We start from the raw sequence: 20,053 nt of genomic DNA, 5'->3' as shown, positions 1-20,053 counted from the left end.
ACATTCTTGGCTAAAATTCATACTAGAAGCTTGGCACCTGGCCATTTCTATTAATATCTACTTTATTTATATAGCACACTTGGCCAAGGATAATATTTAAGACAAAGTATGCCTGAGGGCATATACAATATCTCTTGTATTTTCACTTTTAAATCTCCACATTGCTAAAAATATTGAGTTTGAACTTTATAAAAATGTCCCACCAAGGGCCATCAGCCTGTGTAGTGATATACAGTCACCAAGCATAATTAGGGCATATTTGTAATACTTGAGTTGAAGTCACTCCCTGAACGCTAATAAGTTGGAGGGGGGGCAGGGGAGAAAGGAAGGAAGAAAGAAGGAAGGAAGGAAAGAAAGAAAGAAAGAAAGAAAGAAAGAAGTGGTCATCTTTCCCATGCCTTCCTCTATGGGCTTATGGCCTCTTCAGATTCACTAACAGGCACATGCTCTCCCTTTGGGCATGACAGAGAGGCAGAGCGTGCTGAAGAGGGAACGCTGGTATATAAGCCAGCCAGTCCTGGACTTCCAAATAATTTTCTTTCTTCCTTCCTTTTTTTTTTTTTCTGGAAGTGCTCACTATATTCCAGGACTAAAGAGTCCTGGAAAATCAGTTAACCTACTTTCTATAAAATTATCCACAGTTGTATTGAATCTGCTAATAATATGGCTTTCTACCCTTAAGCTTCTACATTGAACACATTCTTCTTAAATCTCTATTTTCATATAAAAATATGATTGCATATGTGTGTGAATAGTAAGTGTGTGGCACATGGCGTGTGTGTGTGTGTGTGTGTGTGAGTGTAGGACGCAGTTTTTAGGTTTTCATTTCCTTAGAGGCTAAGGGCGGGATAGGGATGAGGATACGCACGCCGCTCTTAGCCGTTACCCTCAAACCCGCCCTCTAACCTGGGGATTTTTCTAATTTGCTCATGACCATGCTCCTGGGTTGCTCTGTCTTTGCTCACCTTCATCCATCAGGCTGAAGAGCTCTCCTGGGTGACCTGCTCACTCTGCACCTATGCAAGGTGAGACTGGATCATCAGCCTTCTTTGCAAACATCCTGACAGCTAACCTGAGCTTTTGCATGTAAACAAGGAAGGAGGAGTTACTTAGCCTGGTATAACATACCTGTTTGTTAGCCCAAACACAGGTAAAATCAATGCGTGTGCACGCACTCGTGTGTGTGTGTGTGTGTGTGTGTGTGTGTGTGTCCGGGACACACACACACACACACACATGCTCGCGCACGCACACACGCAAGCAGGAGAAAGCTCACTGACTCACCCCTTAACTCAGCCTCAATGGTTCTGGACTAATTACAATGAACTCTCCTCCCTAACATTGTGGCTCCGCCCCGATAGAAAGCCTTACTTCCCAGAGGGAATAAACAGGGCGGAGTGTATGTATCACCACTGTGGTGGATAGGACCGTAATTATAATAATAAAATCATCCTGCTGGGCAGGGCTCCCTGCATCTATTACGCCATTAAACAACAAGAGACACTACAGGGTAAGAAAAGTGTCCAGAAACAGTGTGGCTAGACACATGGGTAGACATTGAGGACACTGAGTACAAGACACGGCAAGTCGAATAGCTATGCTTGTCAAACTAAAAATAAATATTAGAAGAGAAAAGCATCACCCTGCAATTCTAACTTCTGGGATACAATTACCAAGATGGCTGCATTATCTATTTAGGCAAGACACAGAAACTTCACAAAGACAGCCAGAGAGGATATAGGGCCCGAAAAGGGGAGGAGAAAAAAGATCAGCCAATGAAAAGTTTACGACGACTGGGACTTGGAACAGAGGGATGCTGAAGTTTCTTTTCTTTTCTTTTTTTTTCTTTTTTCTTTTCATGCTTCTTCCTGGTGTTTAACCCTCAGGTATCAACGCTGTTGCTGCTGCTGTGTTCTCTCTCTCTCTCTCTCTCTCTCTCTCTCTCTCTCTCTCTCTCTCTCTCCCTCTCTCCCTCCCTCCCTCCCATCCCCCTTTTAAAAAATGAACTCTAAAATAAAAATCTACAGTAACTGTGCTTCCCCCACCCACCCAAAGGGCTCCACAATAAATCACTGCTACTGTATGCCAGCTGTTTTTTGAGGATACTGTACCAAGTGAAACAGAGGGAAATCTTTTCTAAACGATCAGCTGTCTTTCCAATCTTCCATTCAGAACGCATGGAAGACCCCTGCTGCTTATGAAAGTGCTGGAGCACAGAGTTCAAGGTTGAAAATGATCGCGGAGAATCCCCTAAGAAAAAACGACCTGCTCTCAGGCTAGCGAGGGCTGACTAGAAAAATAGAACGCGAAGTGAAACCTATTTCAGCCCAGCTAGAACCGTATTTATCCTTTCTAACTCTCCACGTGAGGTCAAAAGGGGACTTGGCTACTCGGTTTTTAGAGGGGTGGGGGTGTGAAAACACACACACAGAGAGAGAGAGAGAGAGAGAGAGAGAGAGAGAGAGAGAGAGAGAGAGAGAGAGAGAGAGAGAGAGAGCCGGCGCTATAGATGACCTAAGAGGATTTAAGGGGCCTTCAGTGCTCACCCCCCGCCCCCCTCAGCAATCCAGTTTGGTGTTGGTGATGCTAACATTCTTAGGGGAGTGAGAGACAATAGCAAAGGCTTGGGGAACCCCTAGATAGGTCAGCACAGAGGGGGGCGCCTTTGGGAAGGCTAGTCTGGAGACACTTTTTTTTTTTTAACTCTTTGTGCACGGGTTGGAGGCCACCTCCACCCCCACCCCCCACCTCACGCCAACCCGGCAAAGAAAACAAGTCTATCAAGGTCTCCTAGCCTAAAGTCATCCCAGGAAGCGCTTTCCTTTTGACAGAAGGAAGCTGACTCCCTAGTTGGTGGACCAGGGAAGAAGGAAAAATCCGAAGCACTTTTAAAAGGTCTGGGGGCATTTGGGGGAAGGGAGTTATGGAGAGAAAAAAAAAAAAATTAAAACCTAAGGTGAAGGTCTGCAAGCTTGCGGCTCTCCATCCCACGACTGGAAAAGGGGGCAATAGGGACCCGAGGACTAGGAGAGGAAAGAGCGACTGCCTAAGGCTGTTGTGGATCTGAGGAGCTCCGGGCCAACCTTACACTCGGGGGTGGAAAAGGCGAAAACCATGGAAACTGTACTTACTTTCGGAGGGGAAGTGGGACGGCATGTCGATTTTATAAACCTCCTTGGCATAGTACTCCTCGTCGCTCCGCTCCCGCTCGCAGGCGGCTGCCCGCCGGCTTGCCTTCTCCTGCAGTAAGTCTCTGGTACTGTTGTAAATAGAAATCACCTCCGGGGGGACCTCGTCCGGCTCAGGATAGTCTTCCGGGGGGCTGGTGAGCTTCAGCTTGCTTAGGATCTGCCCGCGGATGGCCTCGATCCTCTTGCGCATAAACTGGTCCATGTCGAGGGTGCTGCAGGTAGACAGACTGAGCGCCACTGGGACCAGATGCAGGAGCAAAAAGGTTCTCAGCACACAGTAGTGCATGTTTTTAAAAGGTGGAAACGTTGTTGCTGTTGTTTAAAGTAAAAAAGAAACTAATAATTCTCAGAGCGAGTCAGGTAGAGTTGTTTTTAATACGAAACTTTTGCAAAGCAGTCGAAAGGCAATGCCCAATAGAAAAACGTCCCTGGCTGGGATTCCTTTAAAAAAGAAAATGCAACGCGTTCCCAACGTGGAGATATTAATATGCGATGCTCAAGGGGGGAGGGGATGATCTCTCACTTTAAGGAGTAAGAAAGGTTTGTTTTTTCCCCTGGAATGGAGGGGGTAAGTGGCTCTGAAGTAGAAATAAACTTAAGAGGAAGAAATGGAGTTCAGTGTGTCAGGCTCGGTGCGGAGTGGCGGGTCTGAATTCGGATCCTCCAGCCAAAAGGCAAGAGACGAGAAGGTCCGGGGTCTGGCAAGAGCTGCGCAGGGCCGCGGGGAGCGCAGAGCGGCTGCTGGGGCTGCTCCGGGCTCTAACTGAGATGTTCAAAGACCGAGCGGCTCGGCCCTGCCTTCCACACGTGTGTGGATGAGTGTGCGTGTGGATGTGTGCTCGTGTGCGCGCGTGCGTGTGCGCGCGCCGAGGGCGAGCCTGGCGAGCCGCGGGGAAGCAGATGCGCCCCGGAGAGGCTCACTCGGAGACTCGGTGGAGTACTGTCCGCCCCCGGAGATCCGCCGAGGCCCGGGCAGACCGTGACGATCCCGCTCCTGCCGGCCGTGCTGTGGCCTACACCCGGCTGGGTTGCTCCACGTTGCAGCCGCCCCTGCTGCCTGCAAAGAGGGCCAGCCTCCAGCTCAGTCTGGCAGATCCTCCTTCTCTTGCTCCAGGCGGCCACCGGGGCGACAGAGATCCGCCACCTCTTTCACCCCTTGCGGAACAACACCCGCCTCCTGGGCGTGTTGGCTGCGGGGTGCCCGGGGACTTGCACCCTTCCCTAGCTTCTCCTGGCTCCCACCAAGCTTGCACTTTCTCGCTTAGGGTAAGTAGGTACTTGCGACCCTAAAATAGATCTCCGCTGATGCCTTCTCCTCTCTGCAGCCGGATTGCACCCGAATGGCTCCTTAAACCCTAATACTTTCTGCTCTCCATCCCTGTCGCCTGCCCCAGAGCTCAGCTCTCTGCTAGTTCTCTCAGTCTTTCCCCCTTGCTCTCCCGGCAGCAGCTTCAGCAAACCTTCTGCTGCCAGCAGATAACATCAGGATCCTGCCGGGAGCAGATTTATAAGTGCTCCCCAAACCACGTGTTTGCCTTCAACAAAGTGACGCGCTAGGATTACAGTCAGAAAGAAGTCCTGTTACTAAGACCAAGAGCTCTCAACCATTGAGGGGGTGTGGGAAGGGGGACGGCCCGTGGGGGAGGGTGACTTTCAAGAGAGATTTGCAGCAGGACTGTCTGCAGAGGGGCAGGTAGCTAAGCATACGTTTTTTCCACATGGTGGGGCTCATTCATTCACAGCCTTCCTGAGTCCCTCCCGTATTGAGCACGCCCGACACACACACACACACACACACACACACACACACACACACACACACACACACACACACACACACCCTCTCCATGGAGTCCCAGCACAGCCTTGAAGACAGCCTTCCAATCTGAGATTCCTGATCTAACTTTTTAATTCTTAGGGATTCCAAAGCAGGTCGTTTTTTATTAGACTGTTTATAATCCAGCCTTCTGTTTGCCTGTGAATTAGCAGAAAACAGAGGCAGCCTTTTCTCCTAAAGCATGTTCCGTTTTTACTGCTTCGAATAAAGGACTCCTTGCCTTACTCCTGTGAACCCACTCTGGTATGTCTTTCTCCTTCCTGGACAGGCGTTATCCACCATCTTCACTCTGTCACAGCAGACGTCTGGGGAACCTGGATTTTAAGTGTTTAATATCTACTGTCACACAGTACTCATAGCTGACATTTTCTACACCAACCTGCCCAAACCAGATGGATCCAGAATCATTCTTGCCACTGTTCTCCCCACCCACCCCCCTCATCTTTAGTCAGTCAAAGTCAACATTTCAATTTTAGTAATGACTCTGTGGCCACACTGACTAGACAATTTAAACTGGAAACTGTTGCATACCCCCCCACCCCCCCCACCCCCCCCACCCCCGCAAAGCCAAGACCTGTATATCATTTCCTGCTTCAGTCATTTCCGGTTCGGAAAGGACCAAGCCTTTAGGGAGGCTTACAGTGCAGTACACGTGTGGAGGGCCCTGTGTTGCCAACAGAGGGAGCTGTGTAAATAGTAATGCTGGCTGGCATGCATGCATTATATACAGCAATGAATAGCATTATTCCACAGACAATGAGGCAGCAGCAAGTGAAGTGTGCTGTTACACAACAGGAAGTGGTGGGCCTGGGTCTGCAGGGAAAGCCCACTGCCTGAGTTCTGTCCCACCGTGCACATCTAAGAAATATCAGTCCCAGAACATCTGACGAACAGGGATTCCAAGGTCAAGTAAGCATGGGAGATACAGAAGAGTCTGCTGCCCTCTTACAGAACCAATCCCTACTGTTGCATTCTGTCCTAAGAATCTTGCTGAAGTCTTCCTCTTTTATCATCTCCCCACCCACCGTGCACACAAAATCCCTCTACTCCACTGGCCCAGTAAGACCCTGGCATGAATGCATTGTTCCAACACACACCTAAATGATTCTGGAAACTATTTTTAAAACCTCCATTATTGGCAGACTGCTTTCCTCAAGGTCAGCTTCAGATGGCAACAGCCCCCCAGGGTGAGACCAGCACTTATGATCCTATAAGCTGAGGCAGAACCGAACAAGAGCAACTGTGTAGCTGACGTGTCTCCATCAGTTGGAGTGGTCCTGTGAGTCTCATCTTGACAAAGCTGTACGAGGAAGACACAGAGCCGGAGCCAGACCTACTGAGGACCAAGGTCATGTGGTTTGAGGGGGTGCTGCCAGGATAATCTGTTGGGCACCTAGTTAGGGCTCCCCTTGCAGCCAGTTAGTCCTTTCCTGGGTGCTGAGACTAGCCTTGGTGGAACAGGCATAGGTTCATCTTAGGATAAGTCCACACAGATGAGGACATGGGCAGAGCATCAACAAGCCCCAGTATTTCATCTAGGGAAACATTACTCCGCCCATGAAGACAAGCACCCCTCTCAACATCCATGGTAGTCGGTTGAGCACTTACAGCTCTATACTCCTAGACCTGAGGCCAGACTTCTTCTTGAGAGGCTCCATTAGTTTTTCCAAAGCCCAGGAGATGACAGGCACTTCTGGAGTGGGCAAGCATAGTGACCAAATTCAGCAGGAAAGAAGGAGCCACACCTGTCTCCTAGGAGAGCAGTTCTCCCGAGCATCTCTGTTTATCACCTAGAAGAGGGGATATATGCATAAGATTATGGGGGGGAGTCACTATACAAGGCACAGTTAGTGTTTATAAGGAAGTCAGAGCCTAGCGCCTGCCCATTAAACTTTAGCTGTCATTACCCTAGCCTTTCTCCATCACAGCAGTGGGGCCACTGTCACGCATGTCTATGTCCGGTCTCCACTCATCATCCTGTCAAACCCGAAAATGAAACAGGGAAGGAGCCATGCAAGTCCGCTTCATGGACACACATGCCTTGTTTTAAAACTTAGGGTATTTGCCCCTCATTAACTGATTGTAGAGTGAACAGCTAAGAACATGTTTTTAATGAGATACATGGCAAGCTTGCTGTCAAAGTTCCATTAGGCATTCAACATCAAGGTCTCTAAACACCCTGAAGTGAAATGTTCGGTTTCTAGGCCAGAGAGGTTGAGAGTGAAGAAGCAGCTGTTGCGCACAACAGCCCTGACCACTCATTAATGGGCCTGTTAGTCACTTCAGTGATGTGGAGAGCCTACAAAACAAGACTGCTCTCTCCTGACGTGGAGTTTGTCCTGTGTGTCACAGCAACCTTCTGACCTGGGATCTCCTTCCGCTCATCAAAGAATAACTTACTTGTGACAATTTGGAAAGCTTTCTCAACACTTTCTAGCATAAAAAAGCAGGAAGCAGGGGGAAATATATGAAGCTGTAAAATGTTTTTTTCAATCATCAACTTGAAATAATAACCGCCCGAGTAAGTATGTTTCACTCTTCTTTGTAACTCATATCTTTGCAGTTACTTATTTGTGTGTATGCATGCCATGGCACACCTGTGGGGGTCAAAGGGCAACTCTCCTTCTACTGTGCACTCTTCCTTCCACCATTTGGATCTTGGGACTAGAACTCAGATCACCATGCCTTTATCCTCGGAGCCATTTTACAGCTCTGGCTTTGTGATTTCATCTTTGAATGCACAATTCAAAAACAATCCTTGGTCCGTATCAGTTTTTTCTCATGATCTGTATACATTTCAATAAACAAGTTTAACATTAACTGGGGACCAAGAAGTTCTCTGAAGAATAAATAAAATAATAAAAAGGAACCATGGAGATGTCTCAGTCAGTAAAGTCCTTGCCTTGCAAGCATAAAGGCCTTCATCAGTTTGATCCCAGCACCCACCATAAAGGCTGGGTGCAGCAACGTACACACATCTCCCCAGTGCCGGGGAGATGGAGACAGGGGGCTCCTGGGGGCTTTGCACACACACACACACACACACCGATGTACATGAAGCCTCCAGTCAAAATAACACTAATCTATTACTATCTTATGTGGCATCTGTAGATTGAGCTCAGTGTGGGATGAAGAGGCAACGGCAGGAAACATGAAGAGAAGACCTTAAAGAGACCCTTGAAGGTAAGAACATGGAGAGGCCAAGCCAGCATCAGGAAAGAACTCACCAGTGTGTGATGACAACGCTCATGGCCCAGGCCACTCCCACTTCTAAGCAGCCTGGGGGCTGTTCCACCAAGAGTGCAGTTGCCCAGGGACCTGGATGGTCCTCCCTCCCCAGGTTGCTCTAATACTTAGCAATGCCTCTCATTTCTTGAGCCTGGAGAAACCCACCCATTAAGACAGCATTTATCACGTGCCATAAGCACACAATGCTAATGCTGAGGTGTGGGGCAAGCAGCAGAAGCCCTACTCCTGCTTATGTACCACATCTGTGTCTTTCAGGGACAGAGCAAGCCCCTTAGGGCCAGGGCACCGGGGAAAATGAGCAAAGTATTTGGGCCAAAAAGAAATAAAAATTTAAGAAAAGAAGGCACATGGAAGAGAGGATAGGGTTAGGGTTCTCATAAGCAAGTCTGACGCAACAAAAATGAAAGTGTTCGTGTGTGTGTGTGTGTGTGTGTGTGTGTGTGTGTGTATGTGTGTGTGTGTGTTCATTTGCGTGTTGGGTGCTTGTGTGTAGAGGTCAGAGGACAACATCTGGTGTCATTCTTTAGGCTCCATCTGTCCTTTTTTGAGGCAGGGTCTGTGACTGGCCTTGAACTCACTCAGTAGGCTGGGTTGACTGGCCAGCGAGCCCCAGGGATCCTCCTGTCTCCACATTCCCAGCATCAAGATCATAAACACATCCACCATGAAGGACATTTGTTTATTGTGTTTTAAAATGTGGGTTTGGGGGATCAAACTTAGGCTCTCTTGCTTGCAAGACAAGAGCTATCTCCACAGGGCCCAACGGAAGCGTTTTTTGAGCTGTATAAGCTGGAGAGGAATTTGTCATCATTCACCTCAGGGGCGTTCAGACTGTGTGACATTCTGAAACATACACAATGCCACCACGCAAGTCACCAACCTATGCTGCAAGCAGCTCTGCCTTTCTACTACCTCACTCTGCAATTTAAAGACACAGAAATACAGCAGAGAACATAGAGCAACAGTAATCACATAAAAAAGAAAACCTCTGTGGTTTTTATGACTGATGGAAAAACTGGCAAATAAGTATTTTCAGATGCAAAAGTATATGTTAATAACTATTTTTGAAAGTACAGCTAGATAGATGGCTTTGATCTGTAAAACTTGAGAGTCCTGACCACAACTCTCTGGTGACCACTACAACTCTCAGAAAAGAAAGCTTGAGAACTTACTTACAACGTAATGAAAGTTCTTATTCATTAACCACACCTTCATCACATAAATCCAGGGAAGAGGATGAGACTCAGAAATGCACCAAGAGAACAAAGACAGGGTGCCACAAGGCTGTCCCAGACATCCTGCTAGGAGCGAGCCACCCTCCAGTCTTCCCTCTGGAGGAATGGCTGCACTTTCACTTTCTTTGTTCCAGGGGCCATGTGACGCTGTACATGTCCCTGGCCTCACCTTCACATAAGCAGCAGATTCTCAGCATCATCTCACAGTTCCACTTCGAAAACACTCACTCTACAACGTCACCCGTCACAAAAGAGATGTCTCTAAGAAGTTGTGGGGCCGCACACGAGCCAATCTCACACATGGGAAGAAAACAGAATTACTGTAACGAAGATGAGGAGGCCAGCAACCGGCTTCAGTGGGTAAAGCTGCTTGCTCTAGAAGCTAATAGCCTGAGTTCAAACCCTGGGTCTCATACAAAGGTGAAAGAACAGATTCTACAAAGTTGCACAGCTTGACCTGTGACCTTCTCACACTCACCAGGGCATACACACATCTCCCCACCACTAATAATGTAAGAACGATTGGGGCATAACAGCAATTTCATGTGTTCAGTGTCTTCATAGGAGCACTTTTAGTAAATGAACAGTAGATAACCTTAGAAGTGAGAAACAAGCATTGCCCCTCAGTACTGGGGGTGTGGGGGAGGCTGGTATATTGACTCAGTAGGTAACACGTGTGCCAACAAGCCTAGCAACCTAAATTCAATCCCCCAAACTCACACAGAGCAAGGAGAGAATCACAAGTTGCTGTCAGCCCTCCACACACTCAATAATAAACTATGTCACGTGCTATGGCTCACACAATACTGGTCTTTTATACAAAGACTGTTGCTCCCACAAACCAGAGACTCCCGGAAAGTTAGCATCAAGGAAGCCAGAGAGCTGTGTCTGAAAATGTTCTGTGTTCACTATTCCTACAATCTATGGTTTCTCAGTCAGTCGGTATGTCTTTTTTAAACAAAAGACATCTTTACAGTCCCTAGCAAATGGCAAGCTATCCATCAACTAAAGAAAGAAATCAGGAACAGTATGTCATGGTGACCCAAGCCTTGGCGACTCGGAAATGATCTTACAGATGGTTAGTTTTATTTGTTCCTTGGAGAAGTCTCTGTCTTAAGATCCACGTTGAGTAGGGCCATTAGTGAACACACTGTTCTAGGGTCAGTCTGGCTATCTGACCAGCTGTAACAATTTAATCAATGCCAGTTTCCCTCAAGAAGAAAGCAACTAACTACTCAATTTGTGGGGGAAGAGAAACTGCTAGTACAGCAGAAACCCTGCCACCTGGGGGACAGTAGTGGTATTTCACAACTTCCAGAAACCCAGCGTGCTCTGCATCTGTTTTTTCCTCACAGCCACCACATCGCCTGATATGAAAACATATACTTGCCTACTAAGGAGCCCTTGTAAAAGCTAGCATACTTGGCAGTGCCACCGTAAGTGTATTTTCTATTACTGTATATAAAACAAATTAATTTTTAAAGTGTGACAGAAGCTGGGCATGTGCCTCAGTTGGTAGAGCTTACTTAGCATGTGGGGAGCCCTGGAGATGACGCCCAGCAGGGGACGAAAAGGTTGTGCCAGTGCACACAGGTCAGCCAGCACTTGGGAGACAGAGGCAGGGGGATCAAAAGTTCAAGGCCATCCTCTCGTTGAGGCTAGCATGAGCTGAATGACACCTGCTTTAAAACAAACAAAAAGTCCTTGATCAACATCAATCGGGCTTCCTTAGTTATTATGCCTGAGTCACCTGTTATGTCCTGGATGTTAACATTCTAAGCTAAAGTCTTCTTTATAAAGCATGTTAAGGGGGAAAAAAGCATTCTAAGGTGATCCAGTACATCTCAGTACTAACGAGAACCACACCAAGACTGTGGGTGCCAGACAGTCCATGGATAATCAAAATACAACCTTTTAATTACCAGACATGCTCAGCCAAGACCTGTAATGGCTCATCAGCAACACACTATGCAATAAACTGACCTCAACTATCAAAACGCACCCTGGGGGTGACAGAACTCAAAGCTGCCACTGCCAGGAAGATAGGCATCTCTTGTTACTGGGTGTCTGAGTCCGTCTCACACTGCCCACAAGCTCATGCCACACTTAAGACCATTAACTTAAACAGACTCTATTCTCTTTTCCATAAGAGTTTAAGTTCTAGAATCTTATTTGCTGTAAGACATTAACAGCAGTTAACACGGTGGGCATTCCTTATCCACAGGGAACATTTAAAGATAACTGAAGGGCTGTTCTTGAATTGGAAAGTAGCTAGCCCTATTTATACTATCTTTATTACTACATAGACATACCTACAGCTACTATGTATAATTAGGTTCAATATATAATTAAAATAATTAGTAAAATATACTGTAACAAAAGGTCCTCTCTGTAAAAGTAGTCCACCATACTAGACATCTTTTTGCCACCTCAGTAATTTTCCTAAGACACCAACTTCACCTTTTCATTTAAAGGATGCCTTTTTGCAGATTATGTTTGATACAAACTGCCAGCACCCACAATTGTACCTTGAAGCCATTGTTAGGTTATTTGAAGATAAGCACTGCAATGTAATAAAAGACCAACATGGCTACTCCTGGGTTGGTAGTGTATACTTGCACAGTGGACAAAAGGAGTCATTCCCAGACAACATAGTGGAGCATTCTCTCACGTACTCAGAACAGCACACAGCTTAAAGCACGTGAACTACTCCTGATGTTTCCACTTAGCATTTTTAAAACATGGTTGCCCAGGGGTAACTGAAATTGCAGAAGGCATAATTCCATTGAAGAGGACTGCAGTAAACCATGAGAACAGGTGCCCACTTCAAACCAGCTTTGACTCAGAGGCACAGGGGAGCAGAGGAAAGAGAGAGCCAGGCTGCTGTACTCCACGTTCCCCTGGGGTAATTGATTGCCCTGCTGAGACAACATGCCTTCCTCTCGGTCTCTGAGAGGCAACAGAATTTGTGACATTTCATCAAGTATTAGTATTTTTCAACATGAAGCTTGTTTTCTCAGATTCTGAAAACTAAGTCTTACAAAAGATGTCTTACTCGAATACGCTTGGCATTTAAATTTTCACCACACCACCCAGGACCATGTTTTTAGTGGCATCGTTGATATGATTTCATTTGTCTTCAGTGATCATTCTAAATGGGAGAAATGTGGGATTTTCAGGTAACCTTAACATCCTCAAACCACTGCATTTGTACATGGCCTCCTATCTATTAAAGACAATTTCAAAACACAGCATTTCCTGTAAGTGGTATCTTGAACTGAAAGGGACCTCTGAGGGAAATCGGTAGCCTGTGGCGTAGCTACTGAGCATGCTGACATGCCCTCTAGAGATGTGTCATTAAAGTCAAGCACTTGAGGGTCACAGTATCCTGTGCAGCCTGGCCGCTCCTCGCACCACTGCCCTGGCGGAGGATAACAACACACTGACCCTCTTGGAGCTGAGCCTTTATGTTGGTCGCACACTCGGAGAGCCCAGTGCTATTGTAGAAAGACAAATATTATTGTGTAGCCGTTATGCTTCTGCTACCCAGGATCCGGGGACAACTGCTGTGGCTGGCTGCCGACCTGCTGTTTGCAGGGCTGATGTCAGCTCCCTGTTTATGTCCTTCCCAAGGCCGGGTATGCATTTTTGCCTAAGACTGCTCTGCTTCTACAAAGGCAAAGAGGCAACTGTCTGGTAGCCTGATCAACAGCTGCAGGGCCACCCACGCACACACAGGGGACACAGCGCTCAGCTGTCTCTCTGCTACAAGCCCCAGTTAGTCCTGACCCCATACAAATTTGGTGTTCCCACTTTGAAGTTTATGAACTGATTGCATTAAAAATGCAATATAATGATTCCAGGGTTAGAGAAACTGTTATTTATACAAAATGTGGTTAGCACCTCATCATTTAAACCGGCTGGGCTAATAACACCCATTGTGTTGTTTTCTATTTCCCCTCAAGTCTGCTGCTCTGGCAGCAGGTCCAGTGTGCACCGGGACAGAATGGAACCCTCAGACAGCTAAAGGCACCTCCTGAGGAAGTTCCTAAGGGGAGGACCCAGACCCAAATGGGACTCTGTAACATGGAAGCTCATTCCTTAAATGGTGCCCAACTTCAGTGAGCGGAAGATCCTCTGTGCTGCACCAAAAACCTAGTCCTGCAGTGTATGGTGGCAAGACGTAAAGCACAACGTATTCATTCTAAAAGCTTACTCATGCTAAAACCCAACAACTACTTGTTATTAGCAGTGACATAGCACGTACAAACAATAGCTATTTCATACCCTTCAATTATATAATAGAATTATATAAGTGTATTCTTACACACACACACACACACACACACTTTAAAACTATGTCCCCCGACCTGGACAGCTCAATTAATATTAAAATAGTACTTGTATATATGGGATAAACTACAATCGAGAAAGTATGGGAGGCGATCAACATAGACTTGCACATCACTGAGTTTTCTGTTGCTGTTGAAGAAACACTGTAACCAATTAAACTTACAGAAGAATGAGGTTTTCCCGGCTTCTTGCATGGCAGCAGGCAGCAGGCATGACACGTTTGAGGGGGGTTGGGGTGGGAACAGCACTTAGGATGAGGACAACAGGAAGCTAGGAGCTCACTTCCTGAGTTACAAGCACTAGGCAGGAAGAAGCCTGGGTGCCATACTTCTTCCAGCAAGGCTGCCCCCCTAAGCCTCCTCAAACAGCACCGCCAGCTGTGGATAGTGTTCAGATGCCCAATGGCATTTTCACTGAAACCAGCACCAAATTTAACTCCAAAATCTACCACTGTTTTAATCAGACTGACTAGGTATGCTAGGTAACTTTATTACCTTCAGAGTCAAGTTACATGAAGCTTTGAAGATTTTTAATAAAAAGTAAAATTGAAAATGTATTTCTTGTTATTTCTACCCATGTTAAAATGGCCAACAGCCATCCATCTGTGCCAGTAGCTACCATAGTGCAAAGAGCAGACATACACTGTGTCTGTCACCAGGAGGGCACTGGCTTAGGAAAATTAGAAGGCACCATGCTCACTCTGCTCAGATGTCTGCTGACTTCGGCTGAAACCAAAGACTTTTCAATGTGTACACTGCTGTGAACACAAGAGGTTCACCCCACACCTACTTAAAAAGCCATCAATGCTAACTACCCAGATTGTGCTCAGAAGGCTAGAGGAAAGTCCGGAGGCCCTCTAAGCTAGGACACACAGAATACACATACTGGCATATAGGATCAAGGACGAGTAAGAACAGCTAGAACCTATTCATCTACGGAATTCTAGCACCATCAGGACCAGTTGCCTTTCTAAATGCTTCACCACTCACTGACGGCATCCTCCCTGGCCTCAGTCTGCTCGCAGGTGCCTGGGTGGGTATGTCTAATAGGACATCCTTCAGAAAGGCCCATCCCAAGAAAGGCTATCCAGTCCCGCCCTGCTGCAGCCCTCAGTAAGACCTATTTGGCCTGCTGGCCAAACTGCAGACTCCTGTTTGCTTCAGGAAGGAAGGAGAGAGCTGTTTGTAGGCAGGAGTAGTTCTTCCATTTCCAAAATTAGTTCTTTCTGCCAGCTCACGTCAAATAGTCTCTGTGCTCATAATGCGTGTATGGCTCAAAAGCTTTTGCATTCACTACACCCAAGAGGACGTGGCGCTGAAGTTCAGCCATCTTCATCTCATGATGGGCATGGGCATGACCGGACAGGGTGAATCTGGAAGAGTGCTGGCCAACAACAGGCTAGCACAGAACACCAAGCAATCACACCCACAGCTCTGCACAGCCTCTGTGTCCTCGGGCCCTCAATAATATAAAGGCTGAGCTCCATTCTAGGACCATCACTTAAAAGTTGTTGGGGGCAGTGCCCATCAGGGTGCATATGAGGATCAGGCATTCTTCCCCAGAAGCCCCTCCCTGTGTTTTCAGACAGGGCCTCTGCCAGGTCATGAGGTTCACTGGTTAGGCTGCGTTACCTGGCAAGCAAGTGTCAGGCATCCCTTCCTACCTCACCTCCCAAAACAGGGATTACTAAGATCTGCCACAATACCCGGCCTTTTACCTGAGTTCTGGGGAGTCAAACTGAGATCTGCCATGCAAGCACTTTAGCATTTACTGTGGACATTTAACCTTAATGTGAAAAAGGAGATTCAGCTTCATCGTTACAGTTTTAAATAACGTTATGCTGTAAACAAAATACATAACTGTGGCACAGCACCTAAAACAGGTGTTCAATCAGTGCTATCAAAATGGGTGGATTAGCTTTCAAATTCTACTAGACATATAAGGCAATACATTTCAGTAGCTAAATCTGAGTTAAAACAAGCAGGAGTGATGGCCTAGCAGTGAAGGGCACTAGTTGCTCTTGTAGAGGACCCTGGGCTTGATTGTCAATGTCCACATGGTGATGGAAACTAACAAAGATTCTACACCTTTTTCTAGCCTCTGTGAGCGCCAGACACATACACAGTGCAGGCAAAACACCCACAGAAATAAAATAGGTAAAAATTAATTTTAAAAAATCTATCACCAGTTATTTGACAGCATGTTTCCTAAGAAACATCAATATGTTGCCTGATGTGGTGAGATGCACCTGGAGTCCAAGCTACTGAAGAGGCTGAGGCAAGAGGATCTCTTGAACCCAGAAGTTTAAGACCAGCTTAGGCAACACAGCAATGCGCTCTCTCTCTCTCTCTCTCTCTCTCTCTCTCTCTCTCTCTCTCTCTCTCTCTCTCTCACCCCCTTCTTTCCCCCCACACACACCAACACCAACCACGTGTCCTTGGTTAAAGGGGAAATTCATGTGGCGCAAGCACATTTCATGGCACTTCATCTGCCTGTGACTCTTAACATTTACATAAATGCGAATAACCAAAAACTGGCAGGAAAAAAGGCTGCCCAAAGCCTACAAAGGGCCAACTTAAGTACCTGCTCCTCATCTTTTTTATAGAAATGTTCATGTTCCTTCAAGATTCCACTTGAGGGGATGTATCAGACCTTATAATTTCTCAGCTCTCTGCAGCATAACACACATATTCTGCATGTTTGCTGTCTCCAGTCACACTTTAGCCCCGAGCTATGCAGCTATTACATTTTGCTTCGCCTTTGCTAAGGATCTATAAATTGCTTTACATTCATGTGGGCTAAAGGCTCCCACAGGTAGCAGGATTAATTTGGATGGTGGCCACTGGCTATTCTTATGTATAGAATACATTTATCAAAAAATCCTTTACAGCATTCCTAATATTTAAATATCTTTCTTTACTCATTTTTCAAAGTAAATGTATTTTTAAAGGAGTAAATTTAAAAATTTTTTATTATCAATTTATTCAGATTACATCTCAATTGCTATCCATCACTTCTATCCTCCCGTTCCTCCCTCCATCCCTCCTTCACCCTATTCCCCTCTCCTAGGTCTGTGACAGAAGGGGGCCTCCTCCCCCACTACTTGATCACAGCCTATCAAGTCTCATCTTGGTAGCCTGCCTATTCTTTCTCTGAGTGCCACCAGGCCTCCCCACCAAGGGGAAGTGGTCAAATATGGGGCACCAGACTTCATGTCAGAGTCAGTCCCCACTCTCCACACAACTGTGGAGAATGTCCTGTCAACTGGATAGATCTGAGTAAGGGTTCACTGTTTACTGCATGTATTGTCCTTGGTTGGTGCAATAGTTTGAGCAGACGCCCCTGGGCCCAGATCCCCCTGTCATGATGTTCTTCTTGTGGGTTTCTAGGACCCTCTGGATCCTTTCTATTTCCTCATTCTCCCACACTTCTCTCACCTAGAGTCCCAACAGGATGTCCCTGCATCTATCCCAATCTCCTGGCTAGTGGAGACTTTCATGGGACATCCTTTTGGGATAGTGTTCAATTATAAGTGAGTATATACCATGTGAGTTAAAGGAGTAAATATTTTAAATGATTTATTTTTGTGTGCTTTGGATTTTGACTGCATGTGGGTCTATAAGGGTGTCACATACTCTGGAACTGGAGTTACAGACAGTTGTGAGCTGCCATGTGGGTGCTGAGACTTGAACCAGGTCTTCTGGAAGAGTGGAGTGTTCCTAACTGCTGAGCCATCTTTTCCAGTCCCACTTATCTGTTTCCAGTAACTCTTAATGACTAATCCTTGGCTCCCTTGAGGAACCAAAAGTTACTTAGAGCTAGTCTATGCAGGGAGTTTTGGAGGTATATTTTAAATCTGTTAAACAGCCCTCCGGCAAGAAAGACTCCCATGTATCCTGAAGCTGAGTCAGGACTCACTCCAATTCCATGCTACCAAGCATGTAATTTATTACCGTGATATTCACTATGAAACAGGCATTGCTTCTGACTTTCAAACAGTAACTGACAATAAACCATGCTTCAAACTATAAGTCATGGCCACCATACAGAAAAGGGAATAAGACACACCATCACTGCTGCTATTGGGCCAGTAATTCTTCCTAGATAAAGAAAACTTCTTGCCTAGAAAGATATATAAGTCAGTTGATAAAGTGTTTAACATGCGAGTACAAGCATTTGAATTCAGTGCCCACAACCACATGAAGGCAAGGCATAACGATGCTCAACTGCAAATCTGCAATATACACGGTTAGTGTGAGGCCCTGTCCACATGATTGATAGATAGGCAGATAGATAGATGATTGATAGGTAGGTAGATATATAGATATAGAAAGATGATTGATAGATGATAGATATGGATAAACACACAGAATGAAGAGTAATAAGGAGATATCCATATTCACCTCTAGTGCACCTCCCCCCCTCCCCCTCCCTCTCATGCATGTACAGAAGCCTCCTATGCATGTGTAACAGCATACAAACACTACATGTGTTTGTGTATGTATGTGTGTCTGTGTGCACGTCAGTCTGTATTTGACCAAGATGCATGGGGTTGTAGGTTCACTCTTTGGTATTTTAAACAGCACCCCGCACCATCTCAAAAGACATGCTTAACTAATTTATTAAACAGTTACAAAAAACAAGCCAACCAACCCCTGGGGCAGGAGGGATGGCGCAGGTCAGTTTCCAGCACCCATACCAGCTGCCTCACAACCACCTGCTGCTCTGGCCCTGGGGGTTCTGACTCCCTCTTTGGCCTTCAGAGCAATGCATTCATGTACACATACCTAATACACACACACACACACACACACACACATTAACAAAACTAAGTACTTCTTTTAAAACAGCAGCAATGGGGCTGAAAAGATGGCTCAGCAGTTAAGAACACTGGCTGTTTGTTCAGGTCTCAGGTTCAGATTCCTGCACCTACATGGCAGCTCACAGGTGTCTATACCTGCAGCTCCTGGGTCTCTGACACCCTTTTTCTGGCCTCCACGGGCACTGAACAGACATGGTACTTGGACAGATATAGGCCAAACACCTATACCCATAAAATACATTAAAAAATCAGTAATGATGCAACATCGTGCTGTTATCTTTAGATAATGAGGACGCTGAAGCTTGCCTCTTCTTTATGCAGTGTATGTATGTGTGTCTGTATGCACGTCAGTCTGTATGTGTCTGTGTGTGTGTCTGTATGCACGTCAGTCATCTGTATGTGTCTGTGTGTGTCCGTATGCACGTCAGTCATCTGTATGTGTCTGTGTGTATGTAGAGTCTCAAGAGTCTTCATGACATAAGAATTTTAATGTGTTTAGAAATCCACAGGGCAAAGGTGGCAGAAGTGGGCTATTTACAGCACCTGTCTCCAGCACCCAGCTAGCAGTGGTGTGGGGGTGCACACCTCTAGTCCCCACATCCGGGAAGCTAAAGCACAAGGTGCAGATTCCAAGTCAAGCCTGGTACCTCAGAAGTCTGACTTAAGAATTAAATATAGACGCGCTCACCTTAGACCCATCCTTATACACACCGGCTCTGCTCATGAATTTTGCCATCAAGACACAGAGACTAAACCTAGAAGACATGTCCACATGACAAAATTATGTCATGACCTCTCTCACGAGTGACACTTTGTTCCAGAGGCAGCTTGATTGAATTATGGAATAAAATCCCTTCTGGAAGTAGAAATCTGTGACCATTCTCTTCCTTACTTGGTTTTCAGAGCTGGGCTCAGCTTCCTGAAGTTAAATGAAGGGCTATAAACAGCAATGGACACTCCAGGACAGCCTGCTCTCCACAAGCAGCCACTCACTCGCGTTCACCACCCCAAAGTGAGCTTCAGAAAACGGAAACCAGTGTGACCCACAAACAGCCAACAGTGTGTAACTTTTGTTCTTGGTTTCCCCAGAACACTGCTGTGCACTGGCTCTGCTGAAATGCTGGCCTGTGCTAAATAGCATCTAGATTACTTGGCTTTCCTGTATCACTACAGAGGAAACTTGTTCACAGATATTTAGAGTAAAATGACAAAAACACCAGCCACGTAATTTCATACAACACTTCAGTTCCAAAGTGAGATAAAGACAACTCCTCCTTCTGGACCCATTCTATATAAGCGTGCAGCACTGTGGGTGGGTCCTCTTCCTTCTGAGAGAGAGCAAACTCCCGCCAGGGGCTGACCCACC

The 20,053-nt window shown here is 46.3% G+C and overlaps 1 protein-coding gene across 2 annotated transcripts in view; it reads right to left on the bottom strand.

Moving 5' to 3' along the window:
- TGFB2 (transforming growth factor beta 2) overlaps positions 1–4,784 on the bottom strand; it is an 81,487-nt gene extending 76,703 nt beyond the window's left edge. Inside the window, exon 1 of one of the 2 annotated variants that reach the window (XM_084773630.1) lies at positions 3,132–4,784. In XM_084773630.1, the coding sequence (XP_084629756.1) occupies positions 3,132–3,477 (346 nt within the window). In that variant the 5' untranslated portion in view covers positions 3,478–4,784. The remainder of the gene's footprint in view (positions 1–3,131) is intronic. The other variant, XM_084773631.1, reaches the window with a different exon arrangement.
- Between the last annotated feature and the right edge of the window lie 15,269 nt (positions 4,785–20,053).

This window comes from Acomys minous, assembly GCF_964271855.1.
Source record: "Acomys minous genome assembly, chromosome: 1".
Taxonomy (NCBI): Eukaryota; Metazoa; Chordata; class Mammalia; order Rodentia; family Muridae; genus Acomys; species Acomys minous.
This window is presented reverse-complemented; position numbering and strand designations above follow the sequence as displayed.